The sequence below is a fragment of the Camellia sinensis genome, chromosome 6 (genome assembly GCF_055761805.1).
Source record: "Camellia sinensis isolate YWXY chromosome 6, ASM5576180v1, whole genome shotgun sequence".
Classification (NCBI taxonomy): domain Eukaryota; kingdom Viridiplantae; phylum Streptophyta; class Magnoliopsida; order Ericales; family Theaceae; genus Camellia; species Camellia sinensis.
Genome location: NC_138966.1, coordinates 146,134,354 through 146,160,291, shown reverse-complemented (window position 1 = coordinate 146,160,291; position 25,938 = coordinate 146,134,354). Strand labels below are relative to the sequence as shown.

The 25,938-nt window shown below is 32.2% G+C and overlaps 3 protein-coding genes across 3 annotated transcripts; 2 read left to right on the top strand and 1 right to left on the bottom strand.

The window, feature by feature from the left end:
- Positions 1 to 4,111: 4,111 nt before the first annotated feature.
- LOC114319959 (protein FAR1-RELATED SEQUENCE 5) lies at positions 4,112 to 8,679 on the top strand. Its single transcript, XM_028267037.2, has 3 exons — positions 4,112 to 4,296; positions 7,230 to 7,776; positions 8,403 to 8,679. Exons 2-3 carry the CDS (start codon positions 7,237 to 7,239, stop codon positions 8,607 to 8,609), a joined length of 747 nt encoding a protein of 248 aa, XP_028122838.1. The 5' UTR covers positions 4,112 to 4,296; positions 7,230 to 7,236; the 3' UTR covers positions 8,610 to 8,679.
- A 1,210-nt stretch (positions 8,680 to 9,889) lies between these two features.
- LOC114319958 (protein FAR1-RELATED SEQUENCE 5) lies at positions 9,890 to 17,711 on the top strand. The gene is made up of 3 exons (XM_028267036.2): positions 9,890 to 10,135; positions 16,128 to 16,689; positions 17,044 to 17,711. Exons 2-3 carry the CDS (start codon positions 16,135 to 16,137, stop codon positions 17,257 to 17,259), a joined length of 771 nt encoding a protein of 256 aa, XP_028122837.2. The 5' UTR covers positions 9,890 to 10,135; positions 16,128 to 16,134; the 3' UTR covers positions 17,260 to 17,711.
- A 1,814-nt stretch (positions 17,712 to 19,525) lies between these two features.
- On the bottom strand, positions 19,526 to 20,898 carry LOC114319957 (Calcium-binding EF-hand family protein). The gene has a single exon (XM_028267035.2). It carries the CDS (start codon positions 20,761 to 20,763, stop codon positions 20,011 to 20,013), a length of 753 nt encoding a protein of 250 aa, XP_028122836.2. The 5' UTR covers positions 20,764 to 20,898; the 3' UTR covers positions 19,526 to 20,010.
- Between the last annotated feature and the right edge of the window lie 5,040 nt (positions 20,899 to 25,938).

The following is a 25,938-nucleotide window of genomic DNA, read 5'->3' as shown; positions in this document are numbered from 1 at the left end:
TCTCTCTCTCTCTAAATCCAAACCTCACTTCACTCCCTTCAATGGCCGCTCTAGATTTCGTCAGAGTTTATCATCGTCGTCATCTTCTCCAACTCTCTCTCCTCCGTCAAGTGAAGCTCAAAGCATCCTTATCCATGTACGATTTCATCGATATCGAAATCAAAGTGTACCGCGACGAGAAGACAACCCAACGGTGGAAGTGAACGACGACACCATTTATCAGAAACAGAGCCGTTTATGAATGGTGGTTTAGAGTTGAGATCGTAGTCCAAGAGGCTTTGAATATCAATTTCCATTGGCAACACCAATAGTCAAACAAGCCCTAGAAATTCACGAAGATATATACATGTATATGTAGATATAGAGAGAGGGAGACAAGGTGTTGGCTATCATAGTGGAGCTTTAGAGAGTTGATTAGAAATCAAAGCTTAGGTATTGTAATAGTTATCACTCTCCCAATATGAATCAAAATCAACAACAATTTTTTTAATTATCACTCTGACTCTACCAATTTGAAATGAATCGAAAGGTTGTCTTGGAAAACACACACTTGAAAAGTGTGAGAACCTGAAAGTTGACTCAAATTTGATTAAAAACTTTATTTGCTTTGGTATGGACTACGTCAGTGACAAACTCATATTCAAGCATAAATATTCTCTGGAAAGTCCAGAGAAATCCAAAGAAATTTTCTAGATCGATCGATAGAGAAGCGAGGCTAGCAGCAGCAGCGGTAGCAGTGGAACCAACAGAGAGCGAAAGCTTTGTTGTTGATGTTGGCCATCGTAGAAGCTCTTGCGGTTATTGTAGATCCGGTGCTCACTCCAGTATTTCTCACAGTCACTTTCTCCAATTCTCTTTCTATTTCTATTTCTATTCATGTGTTTTTCTAGATTGATCTATTTCTTTTTAGGCACAACAATGTTTGTGTTGAAATTGAAACATTGAATGAGCTATTTTTCTCTTCTTTTTGCTTGTTTGTTCATCTTGAGCTGTTTCATTAAATTATTGATACAAAAAGGTAGCTTTTTGGTGGGTTTGTGAAGGATGTTATTTTGAAGGACGCAATTAAGGCATATTCACAAACACATAATTGAAAATGATACACATAAGTTGAATTTTTCTAATTTTAACTTAAGCTACTATGCTTATTTGAAAATAATAAATATTTTTTCCCTATCAATTCTAAGTTTATCTTGGTCACTCAATTATTTGTTTTGCTGTGTTTGGCCAAATAAATGAGTCAATCACCTGTGCATCATAGTTCAGGGAAGCAAGTGATGAGCTTAATGGGTGGTGTAGATGTTGAATTTGAAAACATCCTTGTGTATCTCTATGATTATGTTGCTCTGCCATGTGTAATTATGATGTGTGTTTATATATGTCTGTTTTGGATCAAATGTTGTTAGACTTATTTATTTTGATGATTTATTTAATTATGTTTTAATTTATTTGAAAGAGAAAAATAGAATCCAAAATTTATTTTGATAATTTATTTAATTATATTTTAATCAAAATTTATTTTGATGATTTATTTGAAAGAGAAAAATAGAATCAAAATTTATTTTATCCTATTATTTTTCACCTAAATCTTTATCTTAAATGTTGTTAGAATGTATTTAATATTTGATTAAATCAGGAGTTCAAACAGCCAAAAACAAATGTTCAAACAGCCTAGCACAACAGCAGGCCAAAAGGTTCAAAAGGTTCAAGTGGAAGATATTCGAATTAGTAATGATGAAAGTACAACGATTATAAACGGCTATAAAGGTTCAAAAGGCCAAAAGGTTCAAAAGGTTCAAGTGGATGATATTCAAATTTATAATGATGGAGTGGAAGATATTCAAATTGGTAATGATGGAAGTACAACAACTATAAATTCAAATGACTACAACGGCTATAAACGGCTATAATTTTCATTATATATACCAAAGCCTCTAATGTAAACAAATTACAAACAAAAAACCTTACAATATTCTTTGATCTATAATCACTCACATCTTTTCTCAGAAATTATACACTGAGCCTTATAGCTTTAAGCCTATCTCTCCTGTGTGAGATTTACAGAAAAATCAAAACTTCATTTTATATATCTATCTTTGAGAAATATTTATTGTAAGCTTTCTTTGAAAGCAAAAATATTATTTCATCTTGTAAAAGTGTTACAAACATTGTGTTCTTGAAATCTTGAAAGTGATTGTGAATCACTTAAGATTTGTAAGAGTTTAGACTTGTGAAGTCTGTGTAAAATCCGTGGAGGATTGCTCCATTTGTAAAAAGGTTGCTAGCACCCTTGTGAAACTAGAAGATAGTGAAAAATCTCAAGTGAAGCTTAAGGAGTGAACGTAGGCCGAGTTGAAACCGAACCACTATAAATTTGTTTGTCTCTCTCTTTCTTATCTCTTTATTTTATTTTAAATTGCCATAGCTATATTTCACATTTTTACTGTGCTAAAATCATTAACTGACGTAGTTGTTAAGATACTTATTTTAATTATTTTTATTTCATTAATTATATTTATCTATTGTGCTAGTCATAATTTGTTGTACTAGTAGTTAATTTTATTGAGGTATTATCAATTTTAATTTGTAGAAACCTAATTCACTCCCCTCTTAGGTTGCTTTTTGGGTAACAAATGCTCCTCCAAAGAAAATCAAAGAAGCAGCATGACAGGAAAAATTAAAGAAGCAGTATGGCAAAGAAAATTAAAGAAGTAACATGGTAGAGAAAATCAAAGAAGCAACATGGCAGAGAAAATTAAAGAGTAACATGACAGAGAAAATTAAAGAAGCAACATGGCAGAGAAAATCAAAGAAGTAACCTGGCAGAGAAAATTGAAGAAGCAACATAGCAGAGAAAATCAAAGAAGCAACCTGGCAAAGAAAATTAAAGAAGCAGCATGGTAGAGAAAATCAAAGAAGCAACCTAGCAGATAAAATTAAAGAAGAAACATGGCGGAGAAAATTAAAAAAGCAACATGGTAGAGAAAATTAAAGAAGTTACATGGCAGAGAAAATCAAAGAAGCAACCTGACAAAGAAAATTAAAGAAACACCATGGTAGAGAAAATCAAAGAAGCAACCTAGTAGAGAAAATTAAAGAAGCAACATGATAGAAAAAATTAAAGAAGTAACATGGCAGAGAAAATCAAAGAAGCAACTTCGCAGAGAAAATTAAAGAAGTAACATGGCAGAGAAAATCAAATAAGTAACCTGGTAGAGAAAATTAAAGAAGCAGCATGGTATTTATCTGGAAAAAAGAGAAGGTCAGGGAAATTTATCTGGGTTGGATGGAATTTATCTGGTAAGCCTAGAGAAATTCTCTGGGTGAAATTTCTCTAGATCAGATTGAGGGACCATAAATATCATGAATATCTTAAATGTCTTTTATGCTATAAAATCTTAATATCAAAGACCTTAAAAAAAACACAAAAAAGAGTTCCAGTCCATGTAGACCCAATGCTACCATTTAAAAATAAAAAAGAGAGCAAATAATACGATTTTCTTCCAAATTATGCTCTTTTTTTTTTTTTTTTTTAAAGGAACCAAACCACAACTAAACCATTTTAACATAAAAATATTTGTAAATAATTTATTTATGATTATTTTATAGATGTTTTAATAATAAAAACATATTATTATACTACATAATTTTTGTTATTATTTAGAGGCATTTATTCATAAATGCCTCTTTACCTACTTATGTTTTATTTAATTTAAATTATTATTTTTATATACTAATAAGTTCGATGAGTGATATAATTATTAAAATATTTCTAATAGTGATAGGATGTAATACACATTAATATTCATATTGACAATATGAAATGTTTTATGTTGTGAACATTTATATTGTCAATGTGAATATTAACACTGTCAAATATGAATATTCACATTGTCAAATTTTTAATAAGTCAATAAATATTTGTATGTGTAAAATTATTCATAAAATGTCTTAAATATAAGAATTAAAATTTTATGAATCAAATATTAAATAATAAAATTTAGTAAAATACAAAAATATATTATTGACTAATTCAAATACAAATACTGGAAATATCATTTCTTAATAAATTTCCCTATTATTTACCATTTATATATGAGATAGTAGAATTTTCTTTTTCAGTACAATAATTTGTTTTCTTTTCACCCCGCCAGTGGTACAGTTACATATATATACAATTACCGCGATTCCTCCGGTTAGGGCTCTCTCTCATCGTCGTCAATGCTCCCTAAGTCCAAAAGTTGAAGGAACTCCGTAACATACAATTCTGTATGTACATTTCCTTCAATTCCTCAGGTTTGCGCTCTCTATCTCGTATGTCTTTTAACTGAATTCCATCGCCTCAAGCTGAAGATTCACACAACAAATTTTTATTTATTTATTTATTTTTTCAATACTGTTCTTGTTTTATGTCAACAGTTGAAGATTGATTTGTGAAAAAAAGAAGTTCATGTTAATACTTCTATATTTGTATCTACTTCTACTTGCTTGATTCTGGTTTGTTATGATCTTAATCAAGCAACTAATGAAAATGCAACAAATTTGATATATTTGAAGAAGCAAACTAGTTTTTGGGGATGGTTCATGCATTTACATCCTACCCATTTAAGATTAGTTCCCACAAAAGAAAACCCAACTTTTGTTTGGTTTTAATTTTCAGAAATTATTTTTGGACAGCCTTTTTTTTATTATATATATTTTAGTTTTTTACATCAAGATTAGATGGATTAAAAAGTAAAATTTTTTAACTAAAATATATATCAAAAAAATACCAGAAACAAACGAAAATCCGAAAAAAAATACACATAGATTTTTGTTCAATTTTTTGTTTGTTTCTAGTGATTTTTTTAAAAAATATTTAAGTAAGATGCGTCTTGATTAGTACATCTAGAAAGAACCCCAAAAAAATTGACTATAATATGAAAAAAAAAAAAATCATTAAAATTAAATGAAAAACCATCTAAAAACAGTTTTTGAAAAACCAAACCAAACAGATTTATAGTAGATTTTGGAAAAGTTTGAATTGAAGAAATGAGGGTCGTTTGGAAATGTGAAAAGACTTTGCCTTTTCCCCTTTTCTAAATGATATCAACAAGCATTACTTGCGTCGGTAAGAGTAATGGCTAGAGTGAGCAGTATAAGAGCTTTCAAATTTTAGTCCATAAGTAACATGGGTTCATAGTCAATATTTCAAATGTTTGCTATCTTTACAAATGGGTTCATAATCAAATTTTATCTTTTCTAAAATCTGTATGACTCATCTACATCTGTGAAAAAAAATTCTAAAACACATGGTCCACTACTTAATCAATATCCAATTATGCATAGGCATATGTGAATTTTTAACATAGTTGCAATGTCTAGTAGTGTACTAATTTTTTGTTGAATCTTTTGATCATGTCCAACTTGTATTAATCACTTGATTGAACAACTAGTCACGTGAAGCTACATCTGAACTTTTTAACAAAATTAGAACTCTTTGACCCTTTGGGGTGCACTCTAGTGGCAGTGCTTGGCTCAGATAAATATATCCACAGACCACAGTTATAGACTTGTGAATTAAGAAGGAGACGTTGCAACCTAATGAAGTCTCACCATGGGTGCTAAAGAGGGTGAGAGACTTCAGCAAATTTATTGGGGTTTCTTGTGAGGCTTTGAGGAGGAGGTGATGCGCCTTTTTAATCCATTGATGCTAGGTGGGGATGTTCTATTTACTAGGAAAAATAAGGTTGGGAAAGGAAGTGGGCAAAGGGGAGAGTTTCTTAGATGTTTGTATCATGAGAAGCAAAATTATTAATTGGAATTTGATGGGCTTGGATCCAAGATATAAAGGGGTGGTAGTAAAATCTCTTCTTAGAGATTCGAGGTCACACATAGTTTGTCTTCAAGAAACAAAAAATGAAGATATGAGTAATGAGATGGTTGGGAGTGTTTGGGGTGGATGGTTTGTTGAGTGGAGGCATTTACAAGTTAAGGGTATTGAAAGGATGTGATGGTGTTGTGGAATAAGAGGGTGGTAGAAAGGGAGAAGAGTAAGGCAGGAGAATTTTCAGTGTCTTGTTTGTTCAAATATGTGGAGGATGGTTTCCCTTGGGTTTTTATAAGGTTGCATGGGCAAGTAAATAATAGCATCAAGGGAGAGATGTGGGAGATGTTGCTTGTGGTGGCATTTAGATGGGTTGCATTTTTTTTTTTATTTGATTAAGATGATAGTTGGGATTATTATTATTTTTAGTTTTGAATTGTCATGTCTTTTGTTTGATAAGATTGGAGGCTATTTAAAGAATCCTAAAACTACCAGATTGGAGACTTAGAAATAAATTAATAAAGATCTTTGGGATTTCTATTATGTTTGGTGCCTGAGGTAGACCTCATAGGTGCCAAAGCCTAAGGTTTCTTCTTCTTTATTTGCATTGTTCCATATCAGTCTAAGGAGAGAACCATAATTTTGTGGTCTCTCATTAGTTGTACATTGTAATTGTATCTCTTCTTCCTCTTCTCTTTACTATACATTTAACTGTGTTTCTTTTGTGTGCCTTTAGTCATATTTTTTTTGAGGTTGATAGGAAGACTCCTTTTTTAGATTCACAAGTAGTAGTCTATGCCATTTCCTATCTGCTTAAACTTTTGGGACATATCACAGCCTTGGTGCCTTTCTAATTAAAGAATTGCCATTGTAATTTTTTATTTAGTAAAATATCAAAAGAAAATAATATTTTTTCATAGGCCTTCAGACCCAGATGTTGTAGGTATTTCTTTGTATGTAAATCTGGGACATCTGCCCTATAATATCTTTCTCATATTAGGATGCAAAAGAACTGAAATTCTGAAATTGCTCTTCTTCCTACTGTCAAATATCATCAATCTTTTTTGGGTTTATGTTTCAAAGACTAGTCTTTCTTCCTGGTATTATTAGAGCCGAGCCATTTTTAATTCAATGTAGATGCAAAGGGGTTTACTCACAAGGTTGCACATTTGGATCAAAATTTTAAAATATTGAGCTCTGGCTGCCAGTTAAATTCATGAGATTTGATATTATTGTAGTTAACATTGACGGCGTGTTGCATGTTGGATTACATGGCTGAAAGCTAGTACATACTGTTATATGTACCTTTGTTGCTTTCTTTTGAATGCTTAGGATGCAGGGAGAATAAGCAGTGCATTGCTTCTACTTCTCCAGAGTACTCCAGGATGTTGATTGATACTATGAATTTTTTTTCTTCTGGTAGGTTCAGAATGGCAAGCACTCCTGGCCAAGGGTTTAATTCAAACAGAATCTATAGGCGTTGGTTAGCTGAAACATTCGATAGTCATGAAACAGTGGAAGATGACCCATCAGATAATCTGAATGGAACTGACGATATCATGAAACCATCTGTTGAAAATTTGCCTCTAAGTTTGGAACCTCTAGAACCAATTATTGGCATGGAATTTGAATCAGCTGAGGATGCTAGGGAATTCTATGAGATGTATGGACGGTGTGTGGGCTTTACCATACGGAATAATCGCACACGTCGATCACTTAAAGACAACTCAGTAATTGGCCGGGAGTTTGTTTGTTCAAAAGAAGGTTTCCGTGCAGATAAACATGCAAAGAGAGAAAACAGAATCCTTCCGTTGCGGCCAGCTACCAGGGAGGGATGCAATGCAATGTTGAGGATAGCTGCAAAGGATAAAGGTAAGTGGGTTGTATATGGTTTTGTCAAAGAGCATAATCATGAGCTCAACCCTAGCAAAATCCCACCACGAAGATCGCATCGGATTGCATTCTGTGAGGTATGTTACTAATATTTCAATGGAGTGATCCTTACTCTGCATAGATTGTATTACTTTTTAAGTTATAATCAAGTGATATATTTTAGAAATTAAACTTGTGTAGTGTGTTTTTAGTCTGCTATGCGTAGCAAGAAACCACCATTAAGAACCATAATTTTGAACCATATCATTTTGTGAATTCTTTTTGTTAGTTTTTGGATTAAAAAGATTTTCCTTCCAACTGATAAAGAGATTAATCAAAGACTGCATAAATGGATATATCATCAAAATTAAATAAATTAGGACGAAGATAATGAAACTGGTCAAAGCTTATAAATATCGCAAAAACCTGATTTAGATTTGTCAACATTGTTGTATTAAAAGGGTTAGGTTTGATTTGGCTTCCAATACTTCTTGAACATTTGTGCTAGTCACCAAAAGGTGAATATCTGAATATTTTTGTAGAGCAAGAACCATATATATTAATTAAAAAATGAGAAAACACGGCGTTGCGTCCTTCGCCCATCATGTTTTGGCTACGTGTAGTAATATGTCAATAGGGATTCTGTTCTTAACATATAACTAACTTCTTACGAGTGTTTTATCTGCTTGTTTTTCTTTTGATGTTTATCATGATACTTTTGCAGGATGAGAAAGATCTTAAGATCCGGGAACTATCCACAGAGCTACATCGTGAGAGAAAAAGATCTGCTGCATATCAAGAACAGCTACAGATGATTTTGAAATATGTTGAGGAACACACTCGGCGACTATCATTGAATGTGCAAGTAGTTTCTGATAAACTGAGAGAACTTGAATCTGAAGGAGAACAAGATGATTTAGACTTAGAATAATGTAAGTGTCATTTTGAACCATTTGCTTTGCCTTCCTATCAATGAATCAGCTGCAGCTCTTGTTCCTTAATGTTGTATAATTGATTGCACTTCTTTTGTTTACTTTGGGCCGTTTGTTTGCAACTCCATTGACAACTACTTGTGAACCAGTCAATTTTTGAGTTGGGAACCAATTCTTTTACATCGCCAAGCGGTTAGCCTGGTGGTTGGGCACCAATTTTCGGGGCATTCGGCCCAGGTTTAAGCCACACCAGCTGCTTTAGTTATTTAACCAGTGTTCTTGAATGTGCCTCATAAATATTTAAAAAAAAAAGAAAAGAAAAAAGAAGTTCCATTTAACAATGAACTTCAATGTACAAAGCTCCAGGAGTTGAGTTCCTTTTTAGGCTTTTTTTTTTCTTTTCATTATTATGAAACTTGGGTGTTTGGGATTTACCCCTCTTTTTTTTTTTCAAATTTTTTGTTGGTTAATTTTCATTTTTAGCATTTTTTTTTTAATTTTGTAAAAAAAATTTGGACTTTTAAATTCTACTTGATGTGACAATCAAATAAATGATTTATTTTTAATTTTGTAAAAAAAAATTAAACTTTTAAATTTTACTCGATGAAACGAATAAAAAAAAATCTAAAAAAGACAAAAACAATAGATTGTTTTGGTTTATTTTGGCTTTTGAAATTTTTTCAAAAAAAAAATTAGTGTTTAAATTTGTCTTGTGGAAAAGTAAAAAAATTAAAAAAACATAATTTAAATTTTAAAAAAAAATTAAAAAACAAGATGTAATTTATTTTTGTGTTAACAAACCTCCTGAAACGTGCATCATAATAGTCTTATAGAATGACAGAATTATTTGTGAATTTCCTAATTTATTATTTATTTATTTGATGGGATGTGAATTTTATAATTGTGTCACTCTCTTTTGCACTAAAATTGAATGAAATCCTAACGCTGTATTTGGTTAGGAGATTTGAGAAATAGAAAAGAAAAATATAAGTGAAATATAAATAGATTATACTTATATTTTATCTAATTTTATACATATTTTTCGTTTCTCTTCCCAAATATGTCAACCAAACACAGCATAATAGTAACGAAATATTAATCACTAAAAATAACTTTACAATGTACAAAGATTGAGATAATGTAATGAGAATTTATTACGTATAAATAAAGGGTAATTACAGTCTATTGGAGTTTTTAAAAAAATAATTATTATATATTATTAAAATAATTTATAATTTTAACTATTAATACATAAATTTATCATTAATTTGTAATTATTTTTACAAAATACCTCCGAAATTACATGGCGAAATCCCACGACCATTTCAGGCGCGTGATTGTTCTTCCAGTTGTTGCTGAAGAAAGACGAGCTTTATCACTCTCACAAGACGATTCTCTTTCTCTCTCTCTCTCGCTCTCCAACCCTCGAAAATCATTCTTTCCGAACCCACAAAATGAAACAATCAGAGATCGATCTGGGTTTTTGAATTTGGATTCTGGTTTCGTATTCCGGTTTTGCTAACGGGTAAGCTCATCAAATCCCATGTGTATATGCGCATTTTCACATGATTTGTTAAAAGAATTGAAGAATTCTGATAGTGGGTAATTGTTCAGGTGCCAAAATTGTGTTGATTTTGTTTTTAATTGTTGTTTTTTCAGCTCTTTAGATATGATTTCCTTGTAATTTCTTGTTAAAAATTTGAGACAATGATGTTTTGATCAATTTATGCTAAATAAGCAGAGTTTCCAACTATGGGACTATGTACTCTGAAAACTGAAAATGGCTCTTACAGTCCTGGTGATTTGAGGAGAAAAGAAATGCATTTCTCTTTGGTTAGAAAATTGGGGAAATAAAGAAATGCATTTATTTTGAATGGGTTGTTCTCAAGGTTCTGAAAAGCGGTTGCGGTCGCCGTAACGGTGGCGGTGATGCGGTTGCGGTTGCGGGGTGTAAAGGCCGTAGTGTAACGGTTGCGGTAACCGGAACCGTGAATTTTTTTATTTTTTGCACAATTTGAAAAAAAACTTACCGATACGCATATTTTTTTTCCATGATCATATTTATTGGATTAAAAATAAATATTGATCAATTTTTGTAAATTTTAAGTATGATGCAATATATTTCATATATTTAAATAACTATAAACTGAGTTTTTTACATTTTATTTTAATAATTAATGACTTTATATTATATAAAAAAAATCAATCACTAACTATTATATATAAGATAAACAATGATAAAAGTAAAAGAATAAATAAGAGCTTAAATATATATATATATATATATATATTTTAACCAAGCCAAATAGATAATGACCACACTTATTGTTATTATTATTTTCAAGCAATATATAGATAGACACACACAAATAAAATGGTTTAGTGATAGCAGCTGAATAGAATAGCATAGGCAAGGTTCTGAAAAGCGGTTGCGGTCGCCGTAACGGTGGCGGTGATGCGGTTGCGGTTGCGGGGTGTAAAGGCCGTAGTGTAACGGTTGCGGTAACCGGAACCGTGAATTTTTTTATTTTTTGCACAATTTGAAAAAAAACTTACCGATACGCATATTTTTTTTCCATGATCATATTTATTGGATTAAAAATAAATATTGATCAATTTTTGTAAATTTTAAGTATGATGCAATATATTTCATATATTTAAATAACTATAAACTGAGTTTTTTACATTTTATTTTAATAATTAATGACTTTATATTATATAAAAAAAATCAATCACTAACTATTATATATAAGATAAACAATGATAAAAGTAAAAGAATAAATAAGAGCTTAAATATATATATATATATATATATATATATATATATATATATTTTAACCAAGCCAAATAGATAATGACCACACTTATTGTTATTATTATTTTCAAGCAATATATAGATAGACACACACAAATAAAATGGTTTAGTGATAGCAGCTGAATAGAATAGCATAGGTCTTACAGTTTTAACAAATCAATAACATGTTCTTCATCTTCCCTCTTCTCTCTCTCTATCTCTTGCTCCTCCATTTTTCTCTTTATCTTCCCTCTTCTCTCTATCCCTCTTCTCCCATTTTCAGTGTTTTTTTTTTTTGTGTTTTTTCGAAAGAAACAATTTGAAACCATTACGTAACGGTGCGTAACAGGCCGTTACAGCTGTTACAGCACTGTTACGACCGCTACGGCAGCCACTACGGCCGACACACCTGTGAATCTCAATCACACTGCAAAAGCGGCCGTAACGGGTGGCGGTAACTGCCAAAACCGTTACGTAACGGCGTTACGTAACGGTTGCGGCCGCTTTTTAAAACCTTGAGCATAGGTCTTACAGTTTTAACAAATCAATAACATGTTCTTCATCTTCCCTCTTCTCTCTCTCTATCTCTTGCTCCTCCATTTTTCTCTTTATCTTCCCTCTTCTCTCTATCCCTCTTCTCCCATTTTCAGTGTTTTTTTTTTTTGTGTTTTTTCGAAAGAAACAATTTGAAACCATTACGTAACGGTGCGTAACAGGCCGTTACAGCTGTTACAGCACTGTTACGACCGCTACGGCAGCCACTACGGCCGACACACCTGTGAATCTCAATCACACTGCAAAAGCGGCCGTAACGGGTGGCGGTAACTGCCAAAACCGTTACGTAACGGCGTTACGTAACGGTTGCGGCCGCTTTTTAAAACCTTGGTTGTTCTACAATGCTTTTTGATGTAATTGAATTAATGGTTGCAATAATGTGATGTTATTTTATATAATTCTTTAGGAAGTATTGAACAAATAATTAATTTTAGTTATCGGGAATAGTTTGTTCTGAAGCCAGCATTCATCTTTGTCAATACTCACCCTAATTCATTGATATTCTTGGCTTGTGCATAGTTTGTTAATTGATGCTATATTGCTAACCTGAATGGTGGCACAATAACTAGTTCACACACTAACCAATAGAAAATGGTATGAATTTAGCATTCATTTTCCTAGGAGTAGCGTGTTCCTTTTCTTTGTTAATTGGTGAAAGGAAAACAATGCGCGCGTGTGCGCACACACACACACAAAAAAAACAACGAAAGGAACAGGGACCAACTATACCCAACACATCTTCAAGTACAGCATTCCAAGCAACTAAAAGATAAATGCTTGTTCTACACTAGCCCTGGAGGGGCTCCCTTGTATTAAAGATTGTGTGGCTCTAATTTTTTAAATATTCTGAAAACGCATGGTGCTGTAAGACAATGCAACATACGGAGAGAGTGAGAGATTCATATTGTATTGACGCCATGAAAAAAGAACTTAATTACATAGTTTATACAGTGTAATAGAGAGCAAAATCCTAATAAACCCTAAAGGCTAAATAGCCCTATAGCATAGTCATAGGATCCATGTTACATGGACTTAGGTATGGGTGCTGGTATGTGTCTTTAAGTGTTCAATTCATCTAACTTCAATGTCGAAGAAGGAGATGGAGACACAACAAAATATTCATATTTCTTAATATACCTCTTTTATAAAATGGTACTCAGCATTTCTTCCATAGTTATATATTAAACTCAAATTACTAAGGACCTGTTTGGTTGTGTTTTCATTTTCTCTATTTTCATTGCTTCTTGTTTGTTTTTATTGTTTGCTAGAAATAAAAAAATAAAAGAATTGAAGAGTTTGAAAAATCCATAGTTTTAATTTTGTGCGAAAATTGTTTTCATAACAACTTTTTTGTGTTTCCTAAAAGGTTGGTTGTTTTAAAATAAAAAAATTAAAAAAAAATCCCGAAAATAGTTTTCAGAAATAGTGTGAATCGAAAAATGAAAGCATAAACAGAACAAACATGCCCTAAATATGCTTGTTGGGTGAATTTCCAACTACAAATGTTAGATATACATTCCATACCCTTACCCAAGTGTCAGGTGTCCGACACAAGTACTTTTTTCTGTTGTTTCCATAGTTGTCTGCCTGTTGAAAATTTCTAAATGATAATTTGATCTGACAAAATCTTAGGCTAAGTTTGGCAAGTGGGAAAAAAGTCAAAAAGCCAAAAAGTTATCAAAAAAATTAAAAAGTTATCACTATTCATCAAAAAAATATAAAAAAAATTAATATATAAATATTAAATACAAATCCACTTTTTGTTCGATCAATGTAGGTGACGTCAGGCCATGTCAGGCCACGTCAGGCCAGCTTTACTGAAAGGAAAGGGAAAAAAAATTGCATGGGTACATTCAATCAATTTGAATGGTAAAGTTAGGCCCGTGGGGGCTCACCATGGGTCCCGTTTTGATAATCCGAACCGTTAAGATGTAGAACTCGTCTAGTACTGTACGTTTGTAAAAAATCACGTCTATTGGATATCGCTAACTACATGATCACATCAGTTTTGTGTCAAATTTGGATGGTGTTATAGTTAACAGTTGACCAAAAAAACTAACACGATCAAATAGTTATCGATATCCAATCAAAGTGATTTTTTACAAGCATATAGTACTCGGCGAGTTCTACATATTAAACGGTTTCGATTAGAAAAAAGGGACCCGTGGTGGATCCCCATAGGCCGAACAACACTATCCAAACAAAGCCCGAAAAGGAGGCAATATTTTCCCATGTAATACCAAGCCGGCTGATTGCCAATTCCGTACTGTGTACTACACCATCTTCTCCTACACACTTCTTTATATAATTTTTTAATACACATTTTTTCATAAAAAGTCAAAAAGTTAATCAAAACATCCATATTTTTTTCCTCAACTTTTTAGTCCAAAAAGACAAAAACTGCACTTATTTAGGACACCCCAAACAACCCCTAGTACTTTTGGAGCCTCTCAACTTCACATTAACTATGCTGGTTAGAATATATTGACTTTTGACCTCCATTCACACCAATGTTCCTGTTCATGAAATGAGTACAGTTGAGCCATTGCCCTCTTTGAGTTGACATGGTGCTTCTGCATAGTCTATCTTGAATAGGCTAATATGGATCTTGAGAATGAAGCAAGATTTGAGGATTTCTGAATTATATAAATGACTGCATAATTGTGTTTCGAGGTCCAATTTGTTATGTATCTGCCACAAAAGTTTTGCAAATGAGACCAAAGAATGTTAGCGAATCTCCAGTCATTAATTTTTCATTTTTGCTTTTTTCTTTTCCGATTTGTAATTGTATTATTGTTTTTAAGTCATCAAGTGTACAAGAGGCACATCCAAGTAGCACCTAGAATTGAGAGATTCCAAGTATCACTCTCAAACCAAGGTATATAACATCTTCCTCCATACCTCTCCCCTATGAAGCACCGACACTTCAAAACAAGTGACGTACCGTATCATGTCGGACACACGGACACGGCAGGGACACGCCACAATTCGTTTTCCCTTATTTAATTTATTTATTTTCAAAGGACATATCGGGGACACACTAGGGATATGCCAAGTTGTCTTTTCGCCCATTTTCTTTAGTTCTTTTGATGAATATTGAATGTTTATTATGTTTTTCTTAGATTTAAATACTTAATAGATTATCCATAAAAGTATATATAAATTGTAAGTGTTAATTTAAAAGTTTTTTTTTTTAAAAAAAATATATATATATAGAATTAGAGTTTTTTTTTTTTGTTAATATTGATTGTTTGTGGATGTAATATTAATCTAGATAGTAAATAAAAATATATGAAAACATATTTTATTGTCGTGTCCTCCGTTGTGTCCGTGTCTCCATTTTTTTGAAATCGCCCTGTCTCGTGTCCGCATCCATATTTGTGTTCATGCTTCTTAGCCTCTCCCGAAGTATCGGGTTCTTGAGTTCCACAATTTAAAGGTGTTTTTTTTTTAGGATCAATATCATTGTTTTTATTCTAATTATTTTCCATTGGTTGTGAGTCTCTATGTTATGTTATAGGTGTAATCCCTTGACATTATGCTTTTATGCCCTACGCAATACCAGATTGCAGTGTCTGTGTTTTGAAGTAGGCAATATAACATTGCTTGCAGAAAAGGAGTATAAAAAATACCTTTTGTGCCATTATTTTATCAAAGCTTTACTTTAATGCCTAAAATTGAGACATGACTCTTAGCAGACATGGATGAAAAACACAAAGGCTGTGTTTGGTTGGAGGATTTGGTGAGAAAAATGGAAAGGAAAAAAGAATACAATCTCACTTTTCGTTTGGTAATAATGGAAAACACAAGGGAAAAGAAAGTGAGAAAGAAATGCAATCCTATTTTTTATCTTTTAGGTTTACTTGTGCATTTTATTTCTCCATTTCCCAACTCAACCAAACATAACTTGGAATTTGAATCTTATCAATTCTTTCTTCTTTTCTTTCTATTTCCTTTTTTCTTTCAATTTCTCTCATCAAATCCTCAAACCAAACACAGCCTAAGAAAATTTGTTCATACAAGACACAATTTATCTTACTTTCGATAACCGAAATAATAATTGGTTTTTGAGGTTTTGCATTGAGTGTACTTGGCTTTAGCATTTTCTAGTGTGTCATTTCTTTTATTTGGTGTGGATGTAGAATAATTCTTGTACTTTGTGCTATAGGAGCTCAATGGAAAATGCATCTAGTAATGGATTTGATTCAGATGAAAGTGACTTAGATTTACAATTTGAAAGCTATGGAGAACATGAAAGGATAGAAAAAGAGCATCCAAATAATTTGGATTTTTGTGTGGGTGAAGATGACAATATGGCAGAACAATCGGCCGAGGAACTGTCTTCAAATGTGGAAGCTCTGGAACCATATGTAGGCATGGAGTTCAACTCAAGAGATGAAGCTAGAGAGTTTTATGTTACCTATGGTAGGAACATTGGTTTCACCATACGTATTCATCATAATCGTCGTTCACGAGTGAATAATCAGGTTATTGGGCAGGATTTTGTTTGTTCAAAAGAAGGATTTCGTGCAAAGAAGTATGTCTACCGAAAAGATAGGGTCCTTCCTCCTCCCCCAGTTACTAGAGAAGGATGTCAAGCAATGATGAGGCTAGCTCTAAGAGATGGAGTAAAGTGGGTTATCACCAAATTTATCAAAGAGCACAGCCATAAGCTAATGAGTCCAGGAAAAGTTCCATGGAGGGGATCTGTTAAGCATTTAGTGAGTGAGGTATGTTTTGATTATTAATAAAAATAATAATAATACTTTGGATGCTTTAAAATAAAAAATAAAAAAAGGGTCTTAGAGAACTAAAAATGGTTTACATATTATATATTGAACTAAAAATGCTTATCACTGACGTCAATTTGTTATCTGCCAATCAAATTTATTGAAATGTTAAGTGCCTAATTTAAATCAAAATTGTACTTCTACTGCTTGGCAAAAGGTTTAATCAGTATGGAAAAATCAGATAGTGATAGGTATTTTACTATTTTTTTGATTTCCATCTTATATCCAACGTTTATTATCATGTAATTGATCCCTTTTGGTACATATTCTGGCTCGTTTATTTACTTCTTGTAGGATGAGAAGGATAAGAGGATCCGTGAATTGTCACTAGAACTGTACAATGAGAGGCAGAAATGTAAACGACGGTGTGCTGTCTATGAAGAACAGCTAAATATGATTCTGAAAGATTTGGAGAAACACACAGAACACATATCTAACAAAGTTGCTGATATAGTCCAGAGCATAAAAGAAATCGAGGAAAAATCAGAGGAGTCAGACGCGGATGAATGACTACTTCCTGTGGCTTCTCTATACTACCATTACTCAAATCTTCCCTCACAGAACATGTATCTCACAAAGTTGCTGTCATAGTCCAGAGCATAAAAGAAATCGAGGAACAATCAGAGGAGACTGACGGAGATGAATGACTACTTCCTGCCGCTTCTCTATACTACCATTACTCAAATCTTCCCTTGACCCTCGGCCCCTTTTCTTTGCTGCCGCTTTTTAGGTTTCAAGGCACGTATTCTTGACTTTGCTGATGGTCTTCTTTTTTTAGACTTTTTCTTTGTTTTTTTGAGTCAATCAGAGATGGCTAGAAATAAAAAGGGCCATTGAAGTCTGTCATGCTAATTTGTAAGAGTCCTCTGTTGTATTGTTCATGTGAGAGAGCTAGACAATGCTTTCATTTTATTGTGTTAAAACCATTTTCGTTTATAAAGATTAGTTTCTTGAAAATCAAAGGTTAGCCTAGTGGATATGATGTTCTCTTATCACGTATAATGTCTAAGTTCGAATATTTTTACTACCAACTTCTCTTTCTCTTATTCCTCTCCTATTGATTGTGAAGAAAAAATAATTTTTTTGTTTTTTGAAGTTTGCTTGCTGAGGTCATGATTGTATATAGTGACTATTGCTTAACCATTCTATTTCAATCTACTCACTATGTAAGGGTATTGCTAGTTAGTGTCTTCCTAAAATGCAATTGGTTGATACGGAGTGAGCTTATAACATGTATATTGGGGTTTAGGTTATTGCTAGTTGGTGGCTTTCTGGTTTATATGGAATGAGATCATCCCAATTATATGAGATCTGTTGTATTTAACAAATGTAAGTATGTCCAATCATGTGGTAAAAAAATATGATTACCGCAACGTTATGTAGGAGCAATAATAATGCTAGAAGAACCATCTCTATATCAAATTTTGTTTATTATATTATGCCACACATTTATAGTTGTTGAATACTATATTCAGTTTGTTTGGTCTAAATTTTTAGGATTCATATTTTAAAAAATTAATTTTTTTTAATTTTCGTATTTTTTTATTTTCACTGAATTTTTTTATTTTTCTAAGTAATTTTTAAAATTTTTAGATATACCTAACATAAATGCACTTAAAAAGTAAAATATTTGTAAAAAAAAATATTTAGAAAATTCACTAAATATTAAAAATACAAAAAAAAAAAAAAAATCAGAATTCAATACATTTTTCATATTTTTGTGTATTTATTAATTTTTTAAAATATTCTTTTACAAAAATTTTACTTTTTAGATATATCTAAATAAGGTGCATCTAAAAAAATAAATAAAAATGCTTAAGATTTTAAAAATATTTACTAAAAATAAAAAAAATAAGAAAATTAAAAATTAAATTAAAAAAAATAAATTCAGAAAATTAAAACTAAATATACTGAATGACAATCATACGAGACCCATTGTATTTGCCATCGCTTTTTGTAGCTCATTAAGGGTCCGTTTGGGAAGAGCTAAAGTGGGTTTTTTTGACTATTTTAGCCACAAAAGATAAAATAGCTATTTTAGTCACAAAAAATAAAATATTACATCTAACCCATAATCATTACACTATTCTCTCACAAAAAAAAATAAAAAAAAGCCAAAAAGTCCTTCCCAAACCAAGCTTTTTAGCCCAAGTTAAAATAGTCAAAAAAATCAAAAAGTCAAAAAATCAACCCACTTTCCAAACCAACCTAATAGAGTTTTTCAATCCTCCAACATTATTGTGCAAGCAATGCGAGTGCGAAAAAATAAAAAATAGGTTTATCATTTAAAATTGCTACACAAAGTGAGATAGAAATGGGAGGGAAGATCCATTATAAGCAGAAGCTAATTGAATTGCTAGACTCCATGAAATTCAATATCATGATTTTGATGCATAAATGAAATTCAAAATTATACTATAATTCAAAAATTCTAAATAAGTGAGTTTCATTAATAACACATCTATTAAGAAACTTAAAAAATTAAACATTTTACATAAAAATGTGTGTAATAAAAATATATAATAATTTTAACTTTTTATATGATACAATCATATAAAAATCAAAATTGATACATAGCATTGTAAATGCTAAACATAATCATTGCATTATGTTATGGAAAACAGAAAAAATGTGTGTAATAAAAATGTATAATAACCCTAAACTTTTTATATGATACAAAAGGATAAAAATCAGAATTGCTTCATAACATTGCAAATTCTAAACATAACCATTGCATTGTGAAAAACAGATATATGGGAGGAACAAAACAATCCACTTTCACAAAGCTGAAATATTTCAAATCTCATTCATACATACTAGACAAACAATAACAACAAAACATCCCCATGCATGCCTTTGCTACTAAGTTGTTGTTCCTTCCTAACCCACCCTCCCTTCCTTCCCTACAATCATCTCAACTGGGGCCTCACTACATTCATCCCTCTCCATTCAAATTTCCAACATTTTGTTAAAATAATTTAACAAATGTCGAAACCAAAATGACAATCCCACAACATTTAAGGATGTACTCGCAAATTATTAAAAAAAAATTAAGTGTGTAGCGTAGATTTCTAAATTAAATCTGCTTTACACATTTCATTTTTTTTCCAAACTCTAATCCACGACCAAAATGAGTACTTTTTTTTTCTCGGGAAAATATTTACAATCCAATGAATTAATTAATTCGAGTGAGAGGGCGAAAAAAAAAAATACGGAATTAGAATTTCTTTTTGTATTTTTTTTTTTTTTGTGTGTTCATCATCAAGCCAAAGCAGCAAAGCCACCACCTCTCATCATTTGTTTAAACTCATTAAAATTAACCATTCCATCTCCATCTACATCCACCTTCATGATCATCCTCCGGCAATCCTCCACCGTCCGTCCTTGCTTCAACCCCAGCGCCGCCAACACCGACCTCAACTCCTCCACCGTGATGAACCCATCACCGTTCTGATCAAACACCTTGAACGCCTCTCTCATGTCTTCTTCTTCGTCTTTCTCGTCCATTATCGACTGGTACAGAGCTCCGAACTCGTCAATGTCGACACACCCATCTCCGTTGACGTCGATTTTCTCGATCATGTGAGTGAGCTCCGAGTCGGGGATGAAGATCCCCATGTTCTCTAACGACTCGTTGAGCTCCTTTTTGGTGATTCGGCCGTCGCCGTTTTTGTCGAACATTTGGAAGACGCGGCGGAGCTCGTCGGCGTCCATTCTCCGAAGGATGATGATATCCGACGGAGAATGCTGCGGCGGTGGTGGGTTGGTGGTGGTGGTTTTGGGTGGTTGGGGGTACCAAGAAGTGGGAAGGTATGATCTGAGTTTTTTGGGGACAAAATAGAGGAGGACTGTATTTAGGAGGTTGTAAAGATGGAAAATTCTTAACAGAATGGATGGCATTTGTGTTACTTGTGGTGGTGGGTGTTGAGGAAAAATTGGAGATTGTGGTGGTGCTAAATAAGGAAATTTAGAGAGAGAGAGAGAGAGAGAGAGAGAGGAGAAAAGAGATGGCATCTGGATGATGGGATTGAGAGGGGTTTTTAAGAGAGTGTTGTAGAGAGCAGTTGGGTTGGATTGGATCTGTGAAATTGACGCGTATCGGATTAGATGACAGGCAGATATAATTATTAGTTGGTTTTCAACTACGCGTTGTTGTTGTTGTTGTTTTTTGGGTGATTCGATTTGGGTGTGGGCCGTTGGCCTGCTGTTTTTCCACTGTGGTGTGTACTTTTTTTTCCCGTAATTTTTTTTTTTTGTTATAAAAAATTAGGAACCCATGATTAGAGAACAGGACATGAGAAATTATTCAGTTGGTTTGAGAATGGATTATTTTAATTTTTTATAAAAGGACGTGTTAAATAATAATTTTAATTATTTTTTAAATTTTTTATAAAAATATGTAAACAAATAGAGGGAGTGATATAACTTGATTTGATTTTTTGGTTAGTAAAAAAGTCACTCTCCAAACAATCCCACAATATTTTGGTATAAGTCTAAGATGTGCTTAAGATGTTAGTCTAAATTATGGGATCATCACTTTTGTTTTAAATTTTTAAGAATCAAAGTATTAAGGGTTAATTTGTAAATGGAATAAAGCAACGTTCTTGAAAAATTGGATAATTTCTCGAGTACATGGGGTTATTTAATACAGTATTTTTGTAGTTAATTTAAAAGTTAGGAAATAAGTGCTTGTGATTTTTATTTTTTAATTATTAAATTTTAACTTTCAATAAATTATACCAAACAAAAGGTTATTTTAGAAAGATAGTTATAATCAACTTTTTGATTAAAAATTAATTATAAATAACTTTTTGTGAGAGAGGAAAGTGGGTTATAATCTGAAAAATGGATTATAACCCACTTTCCAAAAGACCCTTCTTACATAAATTGGGTTCTATTTTTTTTATGGACCTATCATATGAGCTAGTTATGTTTGATTATGAGCAAGTAAAATAATTGTTGCTTATTTTATTTTATTTTTTATAGAGAAAATTAGTTTTCTTTCTAATTTTGTGTAATAGGAGAAATTTAAGATTTTTTTTATTAGTTAAGGTCCCTTGATAGAATTTTTTTATGATCATACCAGAGAAATTTTGAAATTTCTTTGTGAAATTAGAGAAAATTATCTATGAAAATCAAAATTCCTCTATGTCAAGGTTGAAATTGCTTTGAGTCGGGCCGAAATTTTTCTAAATCGATTTTTCTCTACGAAAATATTGAGGAATTCCAACTATTATAAACATATTATATATATTTTATCTTATAAAATTTTAATATCGGAGACCTTAAAAAAAATTCTCTCTTTTTTTGTATGCACAATAATTAACACACGATTCTATCACATGGGTGAGACTTTTGATTTTGTGATTAATTTTTATATTATTAGATTTATTAAAAACTTTTCATAAAGTACATCAATTATTTAAAACGGTAGTGTTACATGTACCAATTAGTGTACTAATAGTAATTATGACATTATTATTAAGATTACTCATTATACAAATTATAAATGTAAAGATATCTTAAATTATATAACATTATCAATTGATATATTAATTAGTATATTAATTAATACATATAATATTATTCGGTTTAAAATGGCTATACCATTTAATTTGTAATTTATTATAGTTATTTTAGAAGGAAAAAAATTGTTTTGAATTTAAAATTTGGTGAGAGAGAGAAATAGAACCGTTGATAACGGATCTGAAATTGAAGAGAAATGCACAAGAAAAAGAAGAGAGACGTTGAGGAGAGAGAGAACGCGCCAAAAGGTAAAGTAAAAAGGCCGGCTGAGAAAGACCGTTGCGTACGCTTTAGCCGCGTGATTGATAGAATCGTGACACGTGGAACGTGTTGGATCAGGAGTAGGAAAAATTATCAAAAATGCGGAAGCCCTAAAAATTCAACTGAGTATTTGATTATGTCTTATACAAATGAGAATTTCTTACTCATATAAAATCTTGTAAAACAACACTAGTGTATTATATTTGGTCAAATATTTGATAATTTTTTTGATATTTTTAACATAACTCAAAAATTATTAATAAGTCTTGGATGTTGTGCGTATCAAATACCGCACTAAATGAAAGTGGACCGAAACTCCGCGCTTGGTTAGACTATCTAGGGAATGAGGTCCCTGCAGCAAGAAGCACCGTAAGAGCTACTTGGCCGGGGTTGGCCGGATAACCCTTTTAGTGTAGGAATCAGTGATCGGAGAAGAAGTGTAGAGAGTTGAGTTTGTAAGTAAGTGGGGTTCAGCTTCGATCAGTTACCTTCAATGTGAAGTTAATGTAGTTTATATAGAATTCCTTGCTTGTTTTTCAAGTTGGTTTCATGGAGCTCTGGTGCTGCCAAATTTCCTTTTAGCATGGCCCCAGGTGGGGGACCATCTGGTAGTTGTCAAGAGGTGCTTATACTCATTGTAGTCATGCTAATAACAAACCACATTCCTTCGGTTTAACTGTTTCCGTGTTTCTAAATATAGGGGACCAGCTGAGGTGGCAACTTGCACATGCATATACTCATAGCTTCCACGTTTTTTTGAGAGGTTTCCTCAGCTTGGCACCGTTGTACCTTAGCTCGGCCCTTTGCGTGGCTATTGTTGGGATGGGCTAGCCCATTCAGATATTTGTGTACGAATTCAGCCTACTTTGATTCTGATGATGGGTTCAACCCATCAGTTTGGCCAATAGAATAGGTCTTGCAGCTTGACCTTAGTCCAGTATTGCAACTGGACTGGCCTTTCCACTGTGAGTTGGGCCCAAGTGCTTGAGGACTTAGGTGGACTGTTAGTAATGGAACTGGGCTTAGTTGGGTTGTCCACATGCTCATCTGATCCATTTGGATTTGGGCTTGGGGGATTGGACCGGCCTAAGGCTTGGGTCCGACCCATTTCTTATTTAGCCCTTCAGATGTCAATTGTCATACTTTACCCCAATCACAATTTATCATATTTTGTCATGTTTTTTAATCATTCAATATAAATTTATGTGGTAGTATTACATACACCAATTAGTATACTAATTAGTGTATCAACACTAGTTATAACATTATTACCGACCATACTCATTATACAAATTATAAATATAAAAAATCTCTTAAATTATATCTTATCATCAATTAGTACACTAATTAATATATTAATTAATACATATAACATTATTCAAATTTATAAATCCCACATTTTTTATCAATTATAATATCACATGATGTTGTTTCAAAATCAACCAATAACTTTTCCTCGAGTAGGCACCGCAGTTGCAGTGATTTACCTGTTGGAGTTATTTGCCATCAATATGGGTGTAAATCTAGCCCGGGATGACCCATGTCGAGCCTCGCGGACTCCTACTAAAAATTCGGGCCAGGTTGGGCAAAAAAAAAAAAAGGCCCAGGCCCAAGCCCGATACTTGGGGTATTCGGGTCGGACCTGTGGGCCTAGGCCTGGCCTCGACCTTAGGCGGGTCTGACCATTTTTTTTGTTTTTAAAAATTTTTCTATCAAAATTTTATTATTTTTTATTAAAAAATACACCGGATCTTGAGCAGGCCAGGACAAACAGGCCCATGAATCGGACTGAACTTCAAAATAATAGCCCAAGCCCAAACCTAAAGGCTCCAGTTCGGCTCAGGTCCGAACCCAAACGAACCTAAACGGGCTGAGCCCACCCCGGCCTGCTTACACTCCCAGCCATCAATAACAAGGAAAGTCCTAAGGCAACAAAAAAACAGGATTTTTTTTTTTAATATAGAAATTACTAGTTTAATAAAATTAAATATTAAAAAATATTTTAAAATTTTAAATTATTATAGATTTTTAAAATATAAATTATATGAAAAATAATAAATATTTTTATTTCTTTCACCAAATTAATTTTCAACTTTAAAAAAATAAAAAAAATTCTAAAATCTAAATTAAACATCTTAATTGTGGCGATACAAGTGCAAACAATGTATAAGCTTATGCACATTTTTTATGGCATAAATTATAGGCAAATGTTAACAAATGTTAATTAGCATTTTTCGTCCAAAAAAAAAAAAAAGTATGCAATACGACTAATTTCATCAAAATTTTAGAAACCTCAAAAGACAGCTGTAAGGCCACTTACAAATTTTGAACCCTCATTGTTCTCTCCATCAACATTAGTTGCCCAAGGAATTGGGCATTTCCGAAACTGGTGGAGAGGTGAAACATTTTATTTATTTATTTATTATTTTCTGACAAAGCAAAATAAGGTAGTTTGGCATTGTGTTTGAATTACAAATTATGATAAAAATTAAGAAAAGCTGATAGAAAAATATGAAAATAATGTAAAAGAAATATAAGTTTTTTTTTTTTAAATTTCTTTTTCTTTTTAAAATTTTACTTAAATTTATGATTCAAACATAATTTTAAAAAATAAATTTCATAACAAGAAATTGATTGGATTTCACCTTCATTTGCATTTGCTATATATACATATATTATTCAACTCTAAAATTTGTAGCAATTGGCTGATCATAGTAGTAACCTAGGGTGAGTTAGGTTGGATTAATGCTTGACAAATGCATGGAGTTCAAATAAGGCAATCCAAAACTTTACCCTAATTAATACAAAACACAACCCAAATCTAACTCAATGCCATATTTAGTTCCAACCCTCCATGCATAAATCACTGCACCATACATGAAATAAAGGTGCTCATTTATAGTCTGCTGCCCTAATCACAAGTTTATTTCATTTAAATATCTATGAGTCTTCTCTTTTTTTGGTAGAAAACTCTTTTATAACCTTACAATAATGAGAACCTCATATATTGTCGTGACTTTTATCCAGAATCAAAAGATTTACAAATTAAAATCTCTTGACTTAATTGATACTTGTGATTTGTGAGTGAATGCAGATATTCAGAATTTACTTTTTAAAGATAGATTCAATATAATTATGTCTTAAAAGAGATTTCTCATCATTCAGAAAAGGAAAAAGAGATGAAGTTCACCATTTCAAAGTTTCAAGTGAGATGCTAGATGTTAGTTTTTGGACAGAAGTAATATGCTATAGAAGTTGATTCAGTCTTTTAAGTGAAGTTGATATTTTGTATTCAAGTTTTGGGTAGATTCCACATCTTGTGCAACTTGTCTTTTAGATATATATTTTTTCTGTTCTTTTTATTTATTTTTTCTTTCACTTGTTTTAGATGCTAATAGAATT

Coding starts and splice junctions, on each gene's coding strand:
- LOC114319959 (XM_028267037.2), top strand. CDS start 7,237: ATGGCAAGCACTCCTGGCCAAGGGTTTAATTCAAACAGAATCTATAGG. Junction 7,777..8,402: donor ATCGGATTGCATTCTGTGAG/GTATGTTACTAA, acceptor ATACTTTTGCAG/GATGAGAAAGATCTTAAGAT.
- LOC114319958 (XM_028267036.2), top strand. CDS start 16,135: ATGGAAAATGCATCTAGTAATGGATTTGATTCAGATGAAAGTGACTTA. Junction 16,690..17,043: donor TTAAGCATTTAGTGAGTGAG/GTATGTTTTGAT, acceptor TACTTCTTGTAG/GATGAGAAGGATAAGAGGAT.
- LOC114319957 (XM_028267035.2), bottom strand. CDS start 20,763: ATGCCATCTCTTTTCTCCTCTCTCTCTCTCTCTCTCTCTCTCTCTAAA.